We start from the raw sequence: 19,933 nt of genomic DNA on the forward strand, positions 1-19,933 counted from the left end.
ATTGTGACCTTGCCTTAGGTATTATCACAAAATGACTGGCCTGAACTTTTAAAGCTTCCTATGAATGATTTGTTTGTTTCTTGAGGGTCTGTTGTTTACCTCTCACCATGGCAACGAGGGAAATAATTACTATTCTGGAACTTAAAAACCCAGGAGGACAATTATGTACTTTGATCACAATGAAGCTTAAGCTGTCAGGAAACCATAGATATTGAATTATAATACTAAAGATAACCATTTATTGAAAACAGAGAGAATTCTGACAACTTCCATAGAAGAGCAGGTAATTTGTTAAACATTTCCTACAGCTACAGAAAAATTCATAAAACCCTAACAGTCCATCTAGAAATCACTGTTTATTCCTCTATTGTTTGCCCCTTGTATTAAGTTGTAGCACATAGTTTTAATCATCAGTCTAATCATAATTAATTTCTATATTAACTTAAAAAGAGGTATAAAAATGGAGCTGTGGAAAAGGATGAGCATATTCTAAGATCATTTGTTTTCTTGCAGCCAATAAATACCATGTGTGTCATGAACAACTAACTGAGCCAACGTACTGAATGCAATGAGTGAAATGCAACTCTGTCTTTAGTACGGCTGCTATTTTGCACCATATGGAAGCTTCTAATTACAGTGATGTGATTTTATGGTTGACTAGAGCTGGGGAAATAACTCAAAGAATTATTCACAAATATTCCCTTGAATAAAAATTGAACTGGAACTTTTAATTCTGTGATTGGCCCAAACCCAGAGGGGTGCAGAGATATGAGGAAAAAGAAAAAGAAAAATACGTGTTAAATACTTTTGAACTTCACAAAAAAGTTTTAGTTTGGATTCAGTTTGACTCTTGGTCAACAATTTGAATCGGTTTTATTCTACTGTAATGGTTGTCCATCTCTACTTTCTCTAAGTTTTAGTTACAACTATTCATGGGCCTGAGCTGCAAAATTCAGGTCTGGATTTCAACATTCCTCGTCCAAAGTTCAGTGGTTTTCATATTCAGGGTTTTGCTCATTACTTGGTCATCTGTAATTGTGAAATTTAGATCCACGTTTGGGTCTGGATTTTATACACCCCACGCCCCTGTACTATTTGGATTTGGGCTTCCAGCTCACTCCATTTCTAGCCAATAACTGTGTATTAACTGAAAATATAGCATTTTAAAATAAGTCATTGCAAATAGATCCATTATAAAAAAATGTTGTATTGGGGAAAATGTTAACTATGTTATGCAAAAGGTGCTGTATCAGCAGAAGACAGTACTGCTCAATGCAGATTCGAGGTTTTCTTAAGGTCAAGGCTTTATTACATGTAATTTCTCTTGATTTTCAGAAGTAATTTTCTTCTAGTGCACACGTTATAGAATCAATTAACTCTATATTTTAACAGATGGCTTACCACACATTTTTTAACTGACATGACACCAGGTACATCACCCTGTAAAACTGCGATGTAAGCAAATCAAGCATGACAGAATTTTCAGCGTAGGGGAGGAAGAAGAAAAAAACGTTCCACTACCCGTTTCTGATACAATGCCCTTTAAATTCTGGGGCAAATCCAACCCAACTGACAAAATGTGTTTAAAAATGTAAAGGTTTTGATGTAAGATTAAGGAAGGATAAGAGACATAGCTACAATGAGTGAAACTGATGGTCTATTTATGCCAATGCAGAAGGAGTACACTTGAGCAAGCACTTCTCTTACTGTGGCTAGTGAAGCAATTTACTTGGAAGCTCATTAGAGTTTAAGAATGACACAAGGTGCTGGGGGGACTGGGCATTTGAAGCAGGAGATGCAGGGAGCTCATACAAGGAGCGTGGTCTTTGGGGCTCCTTGGAGTTTGCAGCTATGCCCATGGTCTCTCAAATTATGGCAACCTCCAAATGTCATCAGCAGAGCCAGGATTGAAACCCTGGCTGTCTCTCAACAGGAGGTTGCTATCTAACTTCTATCTCAGAGTCTCTCATTCATTAAATATCATTTACAATGAAATGTTCTTAAACATTTTTTGCTAGTTTTAAATTCAATTTCACATGCAACTTTTAAATGTAGATTTAATATGGGCTTAACTAATATTACTATATATATATATATAAAATTCATAAATATCCCACTATTTTATGCTTCATTTCATCTTTATAGCTTAAAGCACTTCACAAAGCAAATAAACATCATTATCCCCATTTTATAGACGGGGAAACTGAGCCACAAGGATAGTGCTATAAATGATCCCAAACTCTACTGACTGATGGCATTCAATGGGTTACAATATTCTCTCCCCTTACCTTCCACCTGATCAGTCTCATTCTCCTTTCCCTCCTCTTCCTCCTCCCCTCTTTTCTACCTCAGTCTCCCTATTTATTAAACCAATCTGCCACTAATTACTGCAGAGACTTAGAGACGGAGCAGGGAACTGCATGCGATGTTCCAAAGAACATGGTGTTTGTTTTTGCTCACTCACATTTCTTTCTGGTGCAAGATGGCCCAGCTGCAATAATGAAGTGTGATCGAAGAATATTAAATCAAGTGTCAGATCACGCTGACACCCAGCGCACTCACTCACCTGCTTGTTCCAAAGCAACCATTGTTGCCTGTTCGATTAAGTCACGTTCAATGAAGCTTCTGAAATCTTCACTATACACGCTAAGATCTGGTAGCTGGAATGTGTATATAGGCATCTCCAAAGGAAACTGTTCATTGCTGCATTCATTTGCTACATGTGATCGAGCAAGGGAGACTATGGCTGAGCTGGCATGAGAAATACCTCTGGAGAGTCGTTTTTCTGTGGAGGAACCCAAGACAGATTGAGGAAAGTAAGAACATTACAAAAAGAGTCATGATTTTATGACAATACTTCTTTAGTCTAACAATTGGCAATTGGAAGGCGGTGGTACAATTGACAAGTGAGACCAGGAGGAATGCCTCTCCGTCTTTCCTATGATGGTATTTTGTCAACAAATGAACTCATTCCAAATGCACCTCCATTTCCTTCATTTGAGGACTTAGTATTCATTATTATTGTTATTTATTACCAGTTTGCTGGGCACTGTTAAACATAAAAGAACACATGGTTCCTGCCCTGACATTGTGCACATCACAGATGAATGTGGCTCTGACTGGACAGATTAACTTTTAAAATAATGAATGGTGAAAGAGAAGTGTTTCTGTAGAATTGGGTTTTGGAGAATTGTATTCCCAAGGATTTATTTTAAGAAATATATACTAGTGATTGTGACAGATCATAACTATTATATATTTTAAACCCCTACGTTTGGTTAACTTGTTATGGATCAAATGAAATTTAGCCCACAACTATCATCTCGCATCACTCCAAACATCAAACATACCATATTCTGCTTTAATCTCAAAAGTCTTTTCAGAAGTAATCTCAACATCATTATTCTGTTCGCTTTATATGCCCTGATCCTAGAAATAACAGGCAGTTCACAAAGAATGAAGAATATTTCAAGCCTATATTAGGGGAGAACCTTATTTTATAAAAAACCAAAACCACAAAAAACAAAAACAAAACAAACTCCTATGGGACCCTTTGTCCTATTTTGCTATAAATTCTTATTGAAATTCAATGTAGTCAAGTGCAAGCTAATGCGCACTGAAAAAAATAATTTTAAGTACTCAAACACGTTGCTAGTGTTAGGAAAGGGCCAGCTACTGATGTGACAGAACAGTGAAAACATCTACTCAACGTACAGAGGAGAGGTCAGCAAGGCAAACAAAACATAGGGATTTACAAAGAGTGGGCTATAAAGCACTACTGACAATATTATAATGCCAATATTATAGTTAGATGACACACCCTCACCAGGAACACTGTGTTCAGTTCCAGTAACCTTATCTCCAAAAAGACAGAAATAGAACAAGTCCAAAAACACGGTGGGAGGAAAAAAAGATTAGAGGCATGGAAAACCTTCTGTATGAGAAGACATTGAAAAGGCGGAGAGGGTTTAAAGAGGAAATGAGCAAGAAGGGATCTGAGAGGGTTTTAGAAAATGATGACTGGATAAGAGAAGGTCAGTATCATGCACTAATTTACCTCTCCCAATACATGCACAAGGAGTTATTTGATAAAACTGATAAAAGGCTATTTTTAAAAACAGAACAGAGGCCATCTGTGGAACTAACAGCCATAAAACATAATGGAGACCCAGAGCTTGGTAGCATTAAAATAAAAGACTAGACATGGATATATGGATAACAAGTATATCCACAGTTGCATCAGATAAACTTTTTAAATTATTTTAAGTTGTTGTACTTCAGCAAAAGTCAATGCTGACTGTTTGGCTTTAGGAAGAAACTCCTTAAAAGGCAGGTCCATTGTCTGGCCATGGCAGAAGAAACACAGCAGGCAACGGATGTGGTTTATTTAGATGCAACTTTATTCACTTAAAATATATGGGTGTACCTGGCAATAAATTGTACAGTGAAGGTCATCATTGTTTCCTTAATCCTTTCCACATAATCCTCAACCTGGTCCCAGCCATCGCATAAGAGATTTAAGGGAGCTAGAAAAGGAGGGGGTTGTTGGCTCCCTGCTAAAACAGACATAGGAGCCCCAACCCCCTGTTTCCTCAGCTCCCTTAAGGGATGCTTTATTTTACCTCCTTTTCCAATCCACTTTATCCAATATCCATATCCCTTCCATAATGAAAATCTGCCCTGAACATCTGCCACAAGGCGGTGCCAGCAATTTTATTTGGCTGTGAACTCCCCCCAACCCCCTAACCCTGCAACCAGGCTCCACACATTCACTGATTCCTTCCTTAATATCAGACAAAAATAACCTCATTTCCCAGTCGGATAGGTGTACCCCATCCTCTGAATAACTTGCTTGCCAAGTAAGATATGTCTAGATGTGAAATTACCAACCCTCCTTGGGTATGTATGAATTTAGCCACCTCCTTATTTGTATATCTCTTGGTCCTAACACTACCCCTGGAGGCTTCACTGCTCCCTGACACACCCTGCGCTGTAACATGTCAGACCAAATAGTTGCCACACCCACCCCCGGAAAAATCTTGGATCTGCCCCAAATCCCTCTTATCAAGACAACCCCCTTACACCTTCCCAAATTATTTTCACCAATGTGAACAATAATCACATCCAGGGCCTGCTCCCAGCCTACCAAAGAGTGTACAAGGGGCATCAGCAGGTCCCTGAGCATGGCCCCTCCTTGACTAACTCCCTCGCTTCTTGTAGAGTGCCCTTCCATCTATGCCAACTCAGAGATGCCTCACTAATGAGGCCCAGAATTTGTGGGCCAAATGCACAATATTATGCCCACCCATCCAGTCCCCAAGAGGGGCCATACACCTGTGGGGGGATGAGCACAGCCAGCAATCCTGCCCCACTCACCCAGGTGCTTTCATTTAGTAGCACACTGGACTGACCCCCCATAATATGTGCTCCCGCTTGGTGGTGGTGGTGGGGAGAGCCCAGCCAGCCTGCTCAAGGGGACACCCACTCACTAGTCTGTGATATGGGGGGCACAGCCAGCCCCCCTCCACCTGCAAGAAGCCACTAGCCCTTCCTCTTCTGGCTCAGGCTGTTGCTGCTCTGTGTTTACTCCACTCCCCCAAATGCTTCCCAGGCTGCCCACCACGCATGCTCCTGCATATGGAATTTGTGTATGTGTGTGGGGGGGTGGGGGGGTGGAAAGAGAGTTTAGAGCTCAGCTAGGCCCTCAGCCCCCAGGCCCTTAAGGGGTTCACTCACCCAAGGAAAAGCTTCTGTGGGTGTGGTGGTGGAGGGAGGGAAGTAGTCACACTTATTTGAGTCCTGCCTCTGCTGCTCTTTCTGCCTCTATTGTGATCCTGGGATGAGTCTGATTTCAGCCAGTCATTGCTCCTGGGTTCCCCTTCTTCTGTGCTCTGGGATGCTGACACAGCACCCTCCCCCTGTTACTACCTGTTTCCCCTTCCTCCTGTGTGCTAGGTACCCTAACTCTGCACCCTCTCCCATGTGTCCCTATTGCATGCTGATCTGGAGCTGCTGCTTTTGCTCCAGTCTGCCTAGAAGAGGAAACCCACCATTTCTGTGAGCTGCTGCCAGCCTGATATAGGTGAAAGGGAGCTTCTCCTGCAGCAGGGGCTGGTGGAGATAAATACCCCTCCCCCTTCTGGTGGTCTGCTGGAAGGGTAGTACCCTCCCCTGCTCCCCACACCTAATCCAGCCTTTTCCTGTTCTTCCTCCAGTCTGTACAGGTAAACTTTTCCCCTTTCTGCTGCTAGTTGCAGGGGGATTCTTTAAAGGGACAACACCACCTTTTCTTCCAACTAGCCAGACAAGCACACACTGCATAAAGTTGCAGTGAGCACATTTATAGGGTTTTCTTCACCTTCCTCTGAAACACTTGGAATGGGCCACCATCAAAAATAGGATGCTGAACTCAATGGACCTCTAGTCTGATCTGGAACGGCAATTCTTATGTTCAGTTCCTGGGTTCACCTGCAGCATGCTACAGTAACTATTAAGAAAAAATATTCCCAAAGTTTGGTGGAACATCTTGTTTGTTAGCATATTATAGCAACAGATGTTGGAAGTTAAATCTTAACATTCTAAGTCCTGTCTTCATTGATAAGCAATTAAAAACAAATGACAAAGAACAGTATAATAATAATAATAAAAGAAAAAGAAAAACAGCTCTAAAATGGACTTTTCAGTTTTAATATTGAAGCCATTAACTGTTAGGGAACATACTGCCTAGTATTTTAAAAAATACTTAATATTCTTTTGACAATGCCTCTTTAATTAGTTATGCAGTGTTGCAATGATAGTTCTGAGCTGTCAGTCAGTGCCTTCCTTTGTTATCTGATACGTATAAATTTGTGAAGATATGTGCTGAAAAGCCACCTATTTTGCCTATGTTTAGTATTGTCTGAGATGCTATGAAAGCTATCTTTGGATAGTCCAAAATCTTACACACACACACACACACACACACAAAATGGATTATGGACTCTAGAAAATATAATTCCTGAGATACAAAAAGTACTATGGATTCCTAAATGAAAGACTCCCTAAAAGTGTACAATGCAAGCTTTTTTCTTACTTTTATGTATAGCGTTTCACTATTCAGTATTCACTGTTGCTTTGTACAATCTGAATGAACTGTATAATCAAGGGACATTTACCACAATCAGAATTCCTACTGGGTGACTTGAAAATACTGTACCTACATAGGCTGGATCATCTACGTCATCCCCCAATGCAAGACTTCCCCCTACAACATATTCAGTCTAGTTTTAAATGATTTAAGCAATAGGGCTTCTACCATTTATTTTGGGAGACAATTCGATAATTATGCAGAGCCCTCTGACAGAACATTCCCCTTGACATCCAATATAATTTTTTCTTTGTTCAGTTTCCACCCATTATTCCTGTTGATATTCCTGGGACCAGTAATTTCTCTAGGCTGCCTGGTTTTTGTGCTTGTTCAAAATTAGTAGCTTTATCGTATGCCTCCCATTACCTTAGGTGTTGTTTTCACAAATTACTATATAGAATTTGAGAAGCAGACCACTTAGTGCACAGGTCTATGGTCATGGAGACATTGAGTGACCATGGGCAACTTATCCAACCTCTCAATCTAAGTATCCCTATTTATTTCACAGAAGTTGTGAGGATTTAGTTAGTGAGTGATTTTGGGCCAGATCTTTAGGCGCCAAAAGATGCAGGTTGGTGCCTAGTGGATTTACAAAGTACTTAGGTGAATTAGGTGCCTAACTCTGATTAGAGTTGGACATCTAATCAGAGTTAGGCACCTAATTAGAGCTGGACCTAACCTGCTTAGGAGCTTTGGAAATCCCATTGGGTGCCTATCTGCATCCTCAGATGCCCAAATCTTTGTAAACTTGGCCCTTAGTGATCAGACAGTGAACATGTACAGTTCTGTAAATAAGAAACATTACTATACCATGTGAGCCTAACTCCACTCTCTGACATGCACACACAAATCCTGTTTATTTAAAAGGAGATGTATGGATGCATCACACAGCATTTCTACTACCTTTCATCCTGAGAACTCAAATTACTTTGTAGATATGATATGCAGTGTTGTTGTAGCCATGTCGATATCAGCATATTACAGACACACAGTGGGTAAGGTAATCTCTTTTATCAGACCAACTTCTGTTGGTGAGAGAGAAGCTTTCAAGCTTACATAGAGCTCTTCTTCAGGTCTATCCTCAGTGGCAGATGCTGATGGACCAGAAGAAGAGCTCTGTGTGGCTCGAAAGCTTGTCTCTCTCACCAACAGAAGTTGGTCCAATAAAAGATATTACCTCACCCACTGTGTCTCTCTTATAAATAATAATGAATTAACATTCAGAACATCCAAAAGTTTATTATTGCTAAAGCTGGTCAAAATTTTTCTAATTCTGAAATCCAAATGACATTCTTCAGCAAGTTTCTGAATGTTGAGATGAAGTTTTTGTTTCTTTTTTCCCTACACTTTTTAGCCAGCACTATTCACTACTCCCACTTGTAAATGAAGGAACTGAAGTACAGGGCAGGTTACGTGAATTGCTCTAGGAACACACTGAGTGACAAAGTTACTGTGAGCTTTGGCTAGGGTGACCAGATGTCCTGATTTTATAGGGACAGTCCCGATCTTGGGTTTTTTTTTTTCTTATATAGGCTCCTATTTCCTCCACCCCCTTTCCCGATTTTTCACACTTGTTGTCTGGTCACCCTAGCTCTGGCATCCAGTTTCCTTGTTTGTATCAGTAGGGCACTGCTTAAAGCAAACATGAAGTGGCCATTTCAATGTCAAACAAGTGATTTAAAAACGTTGACTTTTAGACAGTGGCCCAGGTCTTCAGCTGATGTAAACAGGCATAATTCATTGACTTCTAGCCCTTTATGTGTAGGTTTGCTTCTTTAACTCTGATTAATCCAGCACTTTAGACTGAGTCAAAAGAAGCCCTACAATTCCCTCCTCATGCCCTTCCAAAGCCTTGTTTTGGTCAGCAGGTACCAACTGAGGAAAGGCTGCTTCCGGAGTCCTTCAATGATGCTCCTTAAATTAGGAGTAGCAATAGCAATGCTGCCACCCTTCCCCAACCCTGCATCCTCAGAGGGAGTGTGTGTGTGGGGGTATTTGCCTGAGCCAGCGGGAGAAAGAAAACCCCTTCTCCCTTCTTTAAGGATTGCTGCACTGTCCCCCTCTTTGTGGGCTTGAGGAGAGGGATAGTGCTTAATTTGTGCAAGGGCTGATCCCTGACACTGCTAGGCTTGGCAGTTCATAGCTCCAGCACCTCTGGGCTTGCTGCATCAGTTATTAAAGTAAAAAAATGTACTTGAGCTCCGGCACCTAATTTTCTGAGCTCTGGCACTTTCATTACAAATTAAGCACTCGAGAGGGGCATGGGATGGTGGCCTCTGTGGCTGATTGGTTGGACAGAAGGTGCAATATCAGCTTATTGGCTCCCAGGTACCCAAGGGAGGGCTTGTAAGCACTTTGCCCTGCTCAAAGGCTCATTCTGCACTGAGAAGAAAAGCTTCCTTCTCTTTGGGATTAGAAAAGGACTGGGGCTTTTGGTCCTTGTTGTGGGCTCATGCTAGTTACCTTGTTGGGGCTGAGAAGGAATTTTTCCCTCACTGCCAGAGTGGACTGGGCAAGGTGGGATTTTTCAGTGTTCTGTTGGTAGCCCAAGGACCCAGTGGATAAGTTAGCTTGCAAAATTCAGTGTGTTGCAACTTGGCAGGCACTCAGTGCAGGTACTTGTTCAATAAAGGGTCTAGTTCACTGATAAACCAGAACTGGAAGCAGATTAGGAGAAGGTATTTCCTAGAGAAGGTGGGTAATGGGGTTGCGGCTTCTAACACCTGGTACAATGAAGAGAGAACCATGTCTTCCCTTCCCTCTTAACCCTCATATGGAGTGAGGGTAATAGGGTCGTAGCAACAGTGCTGCAACCAATACCCCAAAAGAAGGGTAGGGGCTGACAGCAGCCCTCCACCAAGTGGAATGGATTACAAAAGGATAGTCTGCGCTGGACAGCTCACAGTTACCTAATAAAGGCTTTTTTAAACCACATTCTTTTTGTGTTGTCTTTTTTCCTGTGGGGTCAGGGACAAATTGTTGAGAAACAAAAAAGAATTATTTTCCTTTCCAACGCTTCTCACATACATGAATGCATCACCACTGTAGCACTTCTAGGGGCAGATCTTCAGCTAACAGGACTCAGGTCTAGATGGGTTTCATGACAACAAATTCCTGCCGGGTCACTAGTTACTTTTTTTTTTTTTTAATGTGAGAAGCTGGCATTCCATAGGTTAACCTTTAATGTAGGCCTCAACTCTTTGGTGAATTAAATGAGAAGAAACCTGTTACAACAGTCAGAGAGCGCAAGCAATTTGAATATGAAAAATAAATCCGAATGCTTATAATCATGTAATGGAAACCAACTGCTATAACTGAAAATTGTTCCTTTTTTTTTTTTTTCCTTTGTTTGAAATACTAATTCAATATCACCTTTTTATGGAGGTGGAATCGAGAGACTAAGACATTTTCATGACAAAAGTTACTTCAACAGATGTCTTCTCCAGTGCCACCTTTATCATGTAATAATGATCAAGAAGTCAATGACCGAAATGATGGAACTTTCTCTGGACTCACGCACATGGGAAATTAGAAATGGGAAAAGTCTACAACTTCATCTAGCCCACTCCTCTCATAGTTAACGTCACACTGTCTCTAAAAAACCTAAATCTGAATACTTCAATTACACCTTAAAATCTACCGAACATGGGCAAAGATAAACTGGACTGAAAAACGTGCAATACAGGGCCCAACCCATCAGCATCTCCATAAAGTTAATAACAATGACATAATTTATCTGGTGGCAGATGATTTAGTTCCTACTACCTGCATAATGTACTTTGATTATCCAAAAAAGCTATTTGTCCACAAAGGCGGTCAAGTAGCTGCATTTACCTTGAGCAATGTCATCCTGTCTCTGCAGACTTGGTCGTTCAGTCTTGTTCACCTGTTGGGATGGGTCTCTTTCCTGCTGCTTGTAGTACTTCCCTTCATTAAACACCTGTGGCAGGTTGGCTGTGTGTACCTGTCGGAGCTGCTCATAGTCACTCAGAGCAGCGGTCAAATCCCAGTTTTTGCCTGCCAAAAGGTGGAAGGTAATATTCTGTTAACAATTATAGCTATGTCTGATATGACTAACAAAACTGCCATTCATTTTAGGGACATGGCTCATATAACTGAAAATGGATATAACTCTGAATAAAACATTAGAGAACTAATAGATATTTTTCTTTTAAAATCAACAATAATTGGGGACCCAACAAACCATGTCCACTTCAGAAGATACCTAGATAGATATGGTCACTTCACCAGCTGCTGAATATTGCACTCTTTTTGCTTACGTTGTCTATCTAGTTAAGGCCTGATCCTACAAATAACACTCAGCCTTCTTACTGCAATTATTTTGTTTCCAGGATAAGGCCTTTAGATCATAATCCTTAGGGAGCAACTTGTCCACAAAGTGCCTACCATCATTTAGGGTTACTCAACCTCTCTCTCTCATTCTGTATATAAACCTATCCATTGGATCACATATGGCGCATTGTCCATTTATTCAATATACTTTACGGTCATAAAGAAAGTCACATTTAAAGGAGGTTTTTGTATATATTTTGCTGTGTATACTAGTACAATTTCTGCTGAAGGGAGTGAAAGATCACACACTGAGTGTGATTTAATTAAGAGCTAACAGTATTTATTTAAAACATCTGTTAAATTTTTGTTAACTTTAATTTCATGGATCAACTCCAATAAAAGCCTCTTACCCATCCCCGACTGAGTTATCATTATGAACTTTAAGCTATTTTGTCTTAATTTGATATTGTTAACTGGAACTGCTCATACATTCAAATGAATCCTTAACCATAGAAAAGAACACATCTGCCTTTTATCATTCTATTCTTTGATGTACAACTAATAAAACAATTGCAACAGTAAAATGTTAATTATAACATCACTCAGTCTTAATTGTTCAGATCTACATCAGACTTTTGTTGTCTATATTACTTTGAGGAAAGCCATTTTAAAAACACTCACTACCCACACTATCACAAGGATTAAAAAAAAATGTAAAAGATCATCCAGCGTTTTAATTATCATACATGCAACAAAAGCTACTTGAGCAAAACCAGTTGCTTAAACAGAAATTCTGTCTCTTTTTTTTTTAGGAACAGAGCAGAGCATACAATAAACAAACTTGATCAATCCCGAGAATAGGGTTTTATTTGTTCATTCAAAGAAGAACTCGCATGCAAAACCAGCAGCATACATTACACGTGCCTTAAGATTGACTAGTTATGCAGTGTGTCTTTCACATGCCATAAGCCAAGCAAACATACTTAGATTAAGCCCTAACAATGGGGAAGTATTTTTTTCTAAGACTGTCCCAATGGGGCCAAAGTGGTGTTTTTGCCACACAGATAAAAGTTTAGCACTCAACTGTATTTCTTGAAATTTAAAGCACACTCAGTGTTGCTAACCCTCGCCACTGGAAAATAATGAGTCAGACAACCCCCCCTCCCCCAAATCATGAGGATTTTTTTTTCAAATAAACGTGGGTTCTCTTTATTTCCCTTCCAGTTTCTGAGCCTTTACGGTGCTCTCAGGTCACATATCTTGCTGACAGTGGGGGCCCCAGCAGCCCAGCTGAAAAAAAAAATCCTGACATTTGAGAGTTTTCTCATGAGATCATGAGTCCGGCTTAATTTTACTTAGAAATCACGTCTCTCCTGATTAATCCGTGAGAGTTGATACGTCTGCACATTACAAACAGCATTCTAGCCCTGCATTCCTAGCATACCCCAAACGCCTGATGAAGTTAGCAGGAATATGGAAGGAATGCAGGAGCCAGCCTATTTTCCTAATAATCTCTTCTCAAGGCCTCCGGAGGTCTGCTTTTACACTATGACAAAATCCAATCACCTTCTTTGGGAGTTTTGCCACAATAAAAGCGGAGCGTGGTCTCTGGGACTTGATTGAAGTGCACTGCATTGTAATTCTGAATTGTGTAGTTAGGCTCCATCAAATGATATAGCAGATAAACGTGCTACGGCAGACTTGGAATTTCAAAAAAAAAAGTTACAGAGAAGTAAGTGGTTTCTTTCTTTTCAAATCTCCTCAGTACACCTGGACATAGCTGCTTCCCACATGAGACAGCCAGTCAGCAGCAAAACATGATATCTTAAAGCAGCACTGACACAGGCAAAGACCATTAGTTTTATTTTTTTCTGTTTCCTGCAGTTCCTAGACATCTGGATGCAGGCAAATCCTCAACCAAGAGTGTATGCCAAGAGGCCCTCCAGATCAATGAAGTGGTGAATCAGGATATTAGCCAGCCTGAATGGCTGGCATAGGCTTTTTCAATCATCTTTCACCAAGTATATTCTTCCCACACATCCTTCCCACATATCCACCCCATGGCAGCTGTGTGACTGCACTCCCTCTTGGTGGGAATTGCAATAATGTTCCATAAACCACCCTGTAGCAGTGATTGATCGAGAAAAAAGTACTGACCATAATCAACACAATAACCCCTCTCACCGCCTGGGCCTAAAAGAGACTTTCTTCTTTTCAACTGCCTTTTTCCTGCCAGGAAAATACAATAATAGATGTTCTACTTTCCCTGTTGCCCATGAACAAGAGCAGAAAGCCAGAAGTGAGAAAAAGGAAGAAGTAGGAGGGCAGGAAGAGAAACCTGGGGACAATATAGAGCATGAGAGAGGATGCGGGAGAAAATGAGCAAGAGATGTAGAGGAGAGTGAGGTTATGTATAGTTTTGAAGGTAAGAAGCGGGAATTTGAATGTAATGCAGTAAGGGGCAGGTAAATAGCAAAAAGATCCAGTGAGAAGCGTGATCTGGCTGGAACACCAGTAAAGGACTGTAGCAGTAATGTACAGACAGAGGCCAGAGAAGTTACAATATCAAGACAAGAGACAAAAGATTTTTGCAATGGGGATAATAAGGAAAAAGGGATCAATTTTGATTATATTAAAGAGGAATATGCTATAGGATTAATTAAGAAACCAAGCAGGGCTCATGTAGAGACAAGAGTCAGAGAACTTGTCTGTAAGGTAAAGTTTTATCCTCCTCATTCTCTTTGAGACTTAACCCTTATAATTTGAGAGCTAACAGCTTTTTTTCCTTTCTCGCTTCAGCAACGTTTAAATGTTATAAGCTGACATGATGCAGATTTTGATACCTGGTTTACACTGACTGCTAAGATATGACAAAGTGTTGTATTTGAAAAAGATGGTAGACAAACCTGTATGCAATTGTGATCTTGGGAGATATATGAGGCTGTTAATGGATGTAGATAAGAGAGATGGTGAAGAGGGAAGAATTCCATTTTGTGGAGAAACAGGGTGTAATGGAGATGCCTGAGAGGTGGAGATGTGAGAGTGAAGAATGGAGCTTGGGGGTCAGGCATTAGATTTTGAAATCATCAATATGCAGATGGTAACAGAAACCAGAGGAGCAGATAAGGCCAGGAGACTAAGGACAAAACACTGAGGGATACTAATGGGGATGGGAGACAGATATAATTTAAGGTGGTGCTGAAGGAAGAGCAAAGAGAGGAGAAACGAGAGTGATCAGTAGTGTCAAAGGCAGTAGATATTCTTGAAATCTAAGTTCACTTTTGACTTACCTATGAGAGAGATCATTAGTCACCTTGGTGAGGGAGAAAGATTAGAGGGGATCAAAGAGCATGTTTAGTGATTTTCCACACAAAAGTAAAGGAAGAGTTATTGGAGAAGTAGGAGTGTAACAGTATTTTCTCCATTAGAAACACCACTCTTTAGGGTATACAGTGTACTACTGCAGTTCAGATTTTGATGAATAAATGCATACCAGTTGATGTGGACTTCAAAGCACTTGATAAAACTTGAAAGACGACTTTGTCATCTCAGATAAAAGAATGGCTGTTCTAATTGAGAGGATAAAAACAAACTATTTCAAATCAGTCTTTTCGGATAGTTTCCAGATGCTGCTCATGTTACTTGTTTACACCACCTATTAATCTGGTTTTTGAAATGGATTGACATCATGGAAGTCTTTTATTTAGGCTACTCTTACAAAAAGTGTTCTGACACTGAATGATGCATAGTCTTGAATAGCTGGCTTTTATGGAAGCAGTGGAGGACGTTGTGCAAAGAATACAATTGTGCGGGACAAAACACTGGCACTTCAGGGTGAAAGATGGTGTGTTATTTAACAGTAACTCTGCAAAGTCCTATCACAGTTCTATGAATAGCAGTTCATCAGATACAGCAGCACGTAAGTGTATCTTGAACATGAAGGATGTAGGGTTGTCAGCTTAAGCAACACTCCATGAAAAAATATGCACTGAGCTTGTGACAGTTGCAGATGAGCTGTAATCATTAACACCAAGTTGCAAATAATCTAATTTTGGATTTCTGTGACACAGCTGAAAATGAATGTGTCAGAATGTGCTTCAAATGGCCAAAAAGTTTTTCTAAAGCCTATAGGGGAGGAAAACCCCTTCTGTGTATCCTTGTTTCAGCAAATGAACATAGAATTTGTAAGATCAGTGAAGGGTTCCCACAATGTTAACAGAGGGCTCCCTCAAAAAATGTTCTGTGCCACCCAGCAACACACAGGACATTCCCTGGATAGAATACTCTTCCCCATCAAAAATTTCAGTCAGTTCCATGCTGTACCTCACCCCTGCTTCATAATCCTATTAACACTTCTGCTATAACCCCCCTCGATGAGGAAACTGAGGCACAGACATGCATTTGGTGTTTTATTGTTTTGCATAATTGGTACTCTCCTGATTCAGCACAAAAGAACATAAAGGTGTTGGACTGTGCAAGGTACATGTGGGCTGACAGCTGCAGAACTGAAAGTAGTAAACTGTAATCAGAAGCTTCACACCGTTAGGAATGGAGTTCTGGAATAGGTGGCTGTTTAAGTACCAGGGAGTCTGAAGGGTCAGTGCTGCAAAAGGGGGGCTAAGCAGCTGGACAGCGGGTTCCAATACTCATAGGGGTTGCTAGATAGAAGGTCTGTGCCCTGAGGGTGTGCTTAGGGCCCCTGAGATTGGGGCAAGGTCTGGACTCTGTTCAGGCTCCAGAAGCTTGAAACACCCTAGGGACCCAGAACACAGAGGCTTGGATTTCCCTCGTAGTAGTCCTAATGGGTGGCTAGGAACGGGCGCTTGCTAGGATCTGTGATAGAGCTCACATTAAAAATCGTAGGATTGTTTCAGCAAGGTCACTCTGTCCCTCCTATTGTCTCTACAGGTCCATGAATCACAGCTTTTCTCTAAACAAATGCCAAGCAGACACGTTGCCCAAATGCTAACAAATCTTATCCTACTTTACTGAACTCAGGCCTATTACCATTGTATGCTTTAAATCTGAAAGACAAACAGTTTAAATACATCTCTGCAATCAAATTTAGTGAATCCTTTTGGTATATTAAATTTAATTAAGTTTTAGGACTTGTAAAGTTGAGTGAGAAATGAATTATCTTGGTCAAGAGAAATAATGCTATTACTGAACACTTATTGTGAAAACACCGGCATGTGCTACATGAGTCAGCAGGTGTAAAAGTTAACAGGACTGAAAGGTGTCTGTTATAAAACCACTGGAGAGGTTACTGCAACTTTACAACCATTCCTAATGTTCAGTTATTTCTGTGGCTTTGCTTACTTAACAGTTAGAGGTCTGAATTCCCAAACAATTCAGTAAAGATTAGGAGTCAACAGTCACTGGATTCACAAACAAGTGCCCCTGGTTGCCAGGAGACAGAACTGGTGTTTGTTAGAGAGAAGTATATGGAAAAATGCAACAAATAAAGAAGAGTAAAGGATAGAAAATATACTGTCTGACAGACATTTGGTTCTGAATTAATTAGTGTCAGAGATAGCAGATCAAAGGGAAAATTAAAAATAAAACCAGGTACAGGTGTAGGCGAGAATTTCTCTCAAAAATAATACTGTCTGAATACATGAACAGGAAGATATGTCAATCAGAGTAAAAACAAAAGGCAGAGATCAAGCAATATATAATTACACAATAGAAAGGAAATCTCCTTAAAGTGGATTAGTAAAGCAAGGTAGTGTCTGAGTAGCTTACTAGTACTGTGTTAGGGAAGAGTCTGGTAGAGTACAGTATTTTATCACAATATGTAGAGATGAATAAACTGGGCAAAATAAAATCCCAACTAATGCCCAAGACTATGTATGAGATCCTCTAACCTTGTTTGGAATAATTGGTCTCTTCCAATAAGAGGGAAACGTCTAGTAGAAACCCCAAACACCTTTCCTCTATTCGCATTTGTCTGCATACTTATGTTTCCAAAGAAGGAACAAAGTTGGGGTCAGAATCTACCCCAGATGTATTTCAGGTGGGGCTGTCAATTAATCGCAGTTAACTCATGCGATTTACTCAAAAATTGTGATTAGTCACAGTTTTAATTGCACTGTTAAACAATAGAATATCAATTGAAATTTATTAAATATTTTGGATGTTTTTATACATTTTCATATATATTGTATTCTGTGTTGTAATTGAAATCAAAGTGTAAAAATGATAAAAGAAATAGTATTTTTCATTTCACCTCATACAAGTACTGTAGTACAATCTCTTTGTCGGGAAAGTGCAACTTACAAATGTAGAAATTTTTTGTTACATAACCGCACTCAAAAACAAAACAATGTAACACGTTAAGCCTAAAAATCCACTCAGTCCTACTTCTCGTTCAGTCAATCGCTAAGACAAACAAGTTTGTTTACATTTGCAGGAGATAATGCTACCCTCTTCTTGTTTACAATGTCACCTGAAAGTGAGAACAGGCATTTACACGGCACTTCTGTAGCTGGCATTGAAAGGTATTTGGCCACCATTCCGGAGGACATACTTCCATCCTGATGATGCTTGTTAAAAAATATGTTAATTAAATTTGTGACTGAACTCCTTGGGGGAGAATTATATGTACTCTGTTCTGTTTTACCCACATTCTGCCACATATTTCATGTTATAGCAGCCTCATATGATAATGCAGCACATGTTGCTCATTTTAAGAACACTGTCACTGCAGATGTGACAAAACGCAAAGAAGGTACCAATATGAAATTTCTAAAGATAGCTACAGCACTCGACCCAAGGTTTAAGACTCTGAAGTGCCTTCCAAAATCTGAGAGGGATGAGGTGTGGAGCATGCTTTCAGAAGTCTTAAAAGAGCAACACTCCGATGCGGAAACTACAGAACCCAAACCACCAAAAAAGAAAATCAACCTTCTGCTAGTGGCAGCTGACTCAGATGATGAAAATAAATATGCATCAGTCTACACTGCTTTGGAATGTTATCGAGCGGAACCTGTCATCAGCATGGATGCATGTCCTCTGGAATGGTGGCTGAAGCATGAAGGGACATATGAATTTTTAGCACATCTGGCACGTAAATATCTTGCAATGCCGGCTAAAACAGTGCCATGAGAACACCTGTTCTCACTTTCAGGTGTCATTGTAAACAAGAAGTGGGCAGCATTATCTCTTGCAAATGTAAACAAACTTGTCTGTCTAAGCAATTGGCTGAACAAGAAGTAGGACTGAGTGGACTTGCAGGCTCTAAAATTTTACATTGTTTTATTTTTGAATGCAGGTTTTTTGTTTTTGTTTTTTTTTAACATAGTTCTACATTTGTAAGTTCAACTTTCATGATAAAGAGTACAGTACTCAGTACTTGTATTAGGTGAATTGAAAAATACGATTTCTTTTGCAGTACAAATATTTGTAGTAAAAATAAATATAAAGTGAGCACTGTACACTTTGATTTCAATTACAACACAGAATAAAATCTATTTTAAAATGTAGAAAACATCCAAGATATTTAAATAAATGGTATTCTATTATTAACAGAACAATTAATCATGTTTAATTTTTTTTAATCGCACGATTAATTGCGATTAATTTTTGTAATTGCTTGACAGCCCTAATTTCAGGTGATTAAAGCTCTCTGCCCTCAGAGGCTGGGCTTACTGTTCCTTCTTCTAGGCCCCTTCTGAATCTCTCAAGGAGTGGGCTGGTGTTCAAGAATGAACTTCCCAGAAACCTGATGCCTTGGGACCAACTCAACCTGGATGGGGAGGTCCCATAGACCAACTGCTTCCTACTGCATGGGATCCACATGAGCAATGGGTCTATATTTCCACTAGAGGACATAGCTGGGAATATCAGAAGAGAACCTAGAGCAGGTCTGCTTCAGAAGTGTTAACAATGAGGAGGGGACTGGCTCTGAAGGCCCCTTATTGTACTTGCCAGAGTCCGTGATGCCTGTGCTAGGTCCAGGTCACTCCTCACTCAGCCAGAAAGGGGGAGGAGGTTCTTAGGCTTTGCACTCAGCAATGGTTGCTGCTGCTGCTGCAGGCTCCAAGCACATAGGTATGATCTTCCACCTCCTGCCTTCCCAGTATCACTCTCCTCAGAGATGGGGGAAGCCACTTGCCACCAAAGATGGCTTCTCGGGTGGAATGGAGTCAAGGTGACCTCAGTGGGAATGGGGTTGAGGTGACCTCAGATGGGCCTCCTTTAAAGACCCTCACCACTCCAATGAGACACTAGATAAGAGGAGTGGAGCAGGAGAAACAGATCTTGATGTTTATCCTTGGCATTTTCTGACTTTCTGAGCAGCACTAGCCATGGCAGGATCTCAAAAGGTTAAGAATAGCTTGGGGAAAGCACCCCCAAAAGACAAATGCAGCCTTGGGACACGACTGGGAATTAGATGGCAAATTACTAAACTAAACTGCTAGTCGAAAATGTGAAATAAAATGTTGGAATTTTCCTCAGAAAAGCTCTGCAGGAGGGAGGTTTGGGATAAGCTGCCCACCTGCCACTGTGGAA

At 40.4% G+C, this 19,933-nt stretch overlaps 1 protein-coding gene across 18 annotated transcripts in view; it reads right to left on the minus strand.

The window, feature by feature from the left end:
* The window catches only part of OTUD7A (OTU deubiquitinase 7A), a 310,046-nt gene that overhangs the window by 64,665 nt on the left and 225,448 nt on the right, over positions 1–19,933 (minus strand). For all 18 annotated transcript variants that reach the window (XR_005585578.1, XR_005585579.1, XM_039492114.1 and 15 more), the window contains 2 exons: positions 10,961–11,143; positions 2,567–2,785 (listed from right to left, as the gene is read on the minus strand). Coding sequence is in view for 16 of the 18 variants with exons in the window: in XM_039492114.1 (XP_039348048.1) it covers positions 2,567–2,785; positions 10,961–11,143 (402 nt within the window). In the remaining 2 variants the exon portion in view is untranslated. The remainder of the gene's footprint in view (positions 1–2,566; positions 2,786–10,960; positions 11,144–19,933) is intronic.

The sequence above is a fragment of the Mauremys reevesii genome, linkage group 10, assembly GCF_016161935.1.
Source record: "Mauremys reevesii isolate NIE-2019 linkage group 10, ASM1616193v1, whole genome shotgun sequence".
NCBI classification, from domain to species: domain Eukaryota; kingdom Metazoa; phylum Chordata; order Testudines; family Geoemydidae; genus Mauremys; species Mauremys reevesii.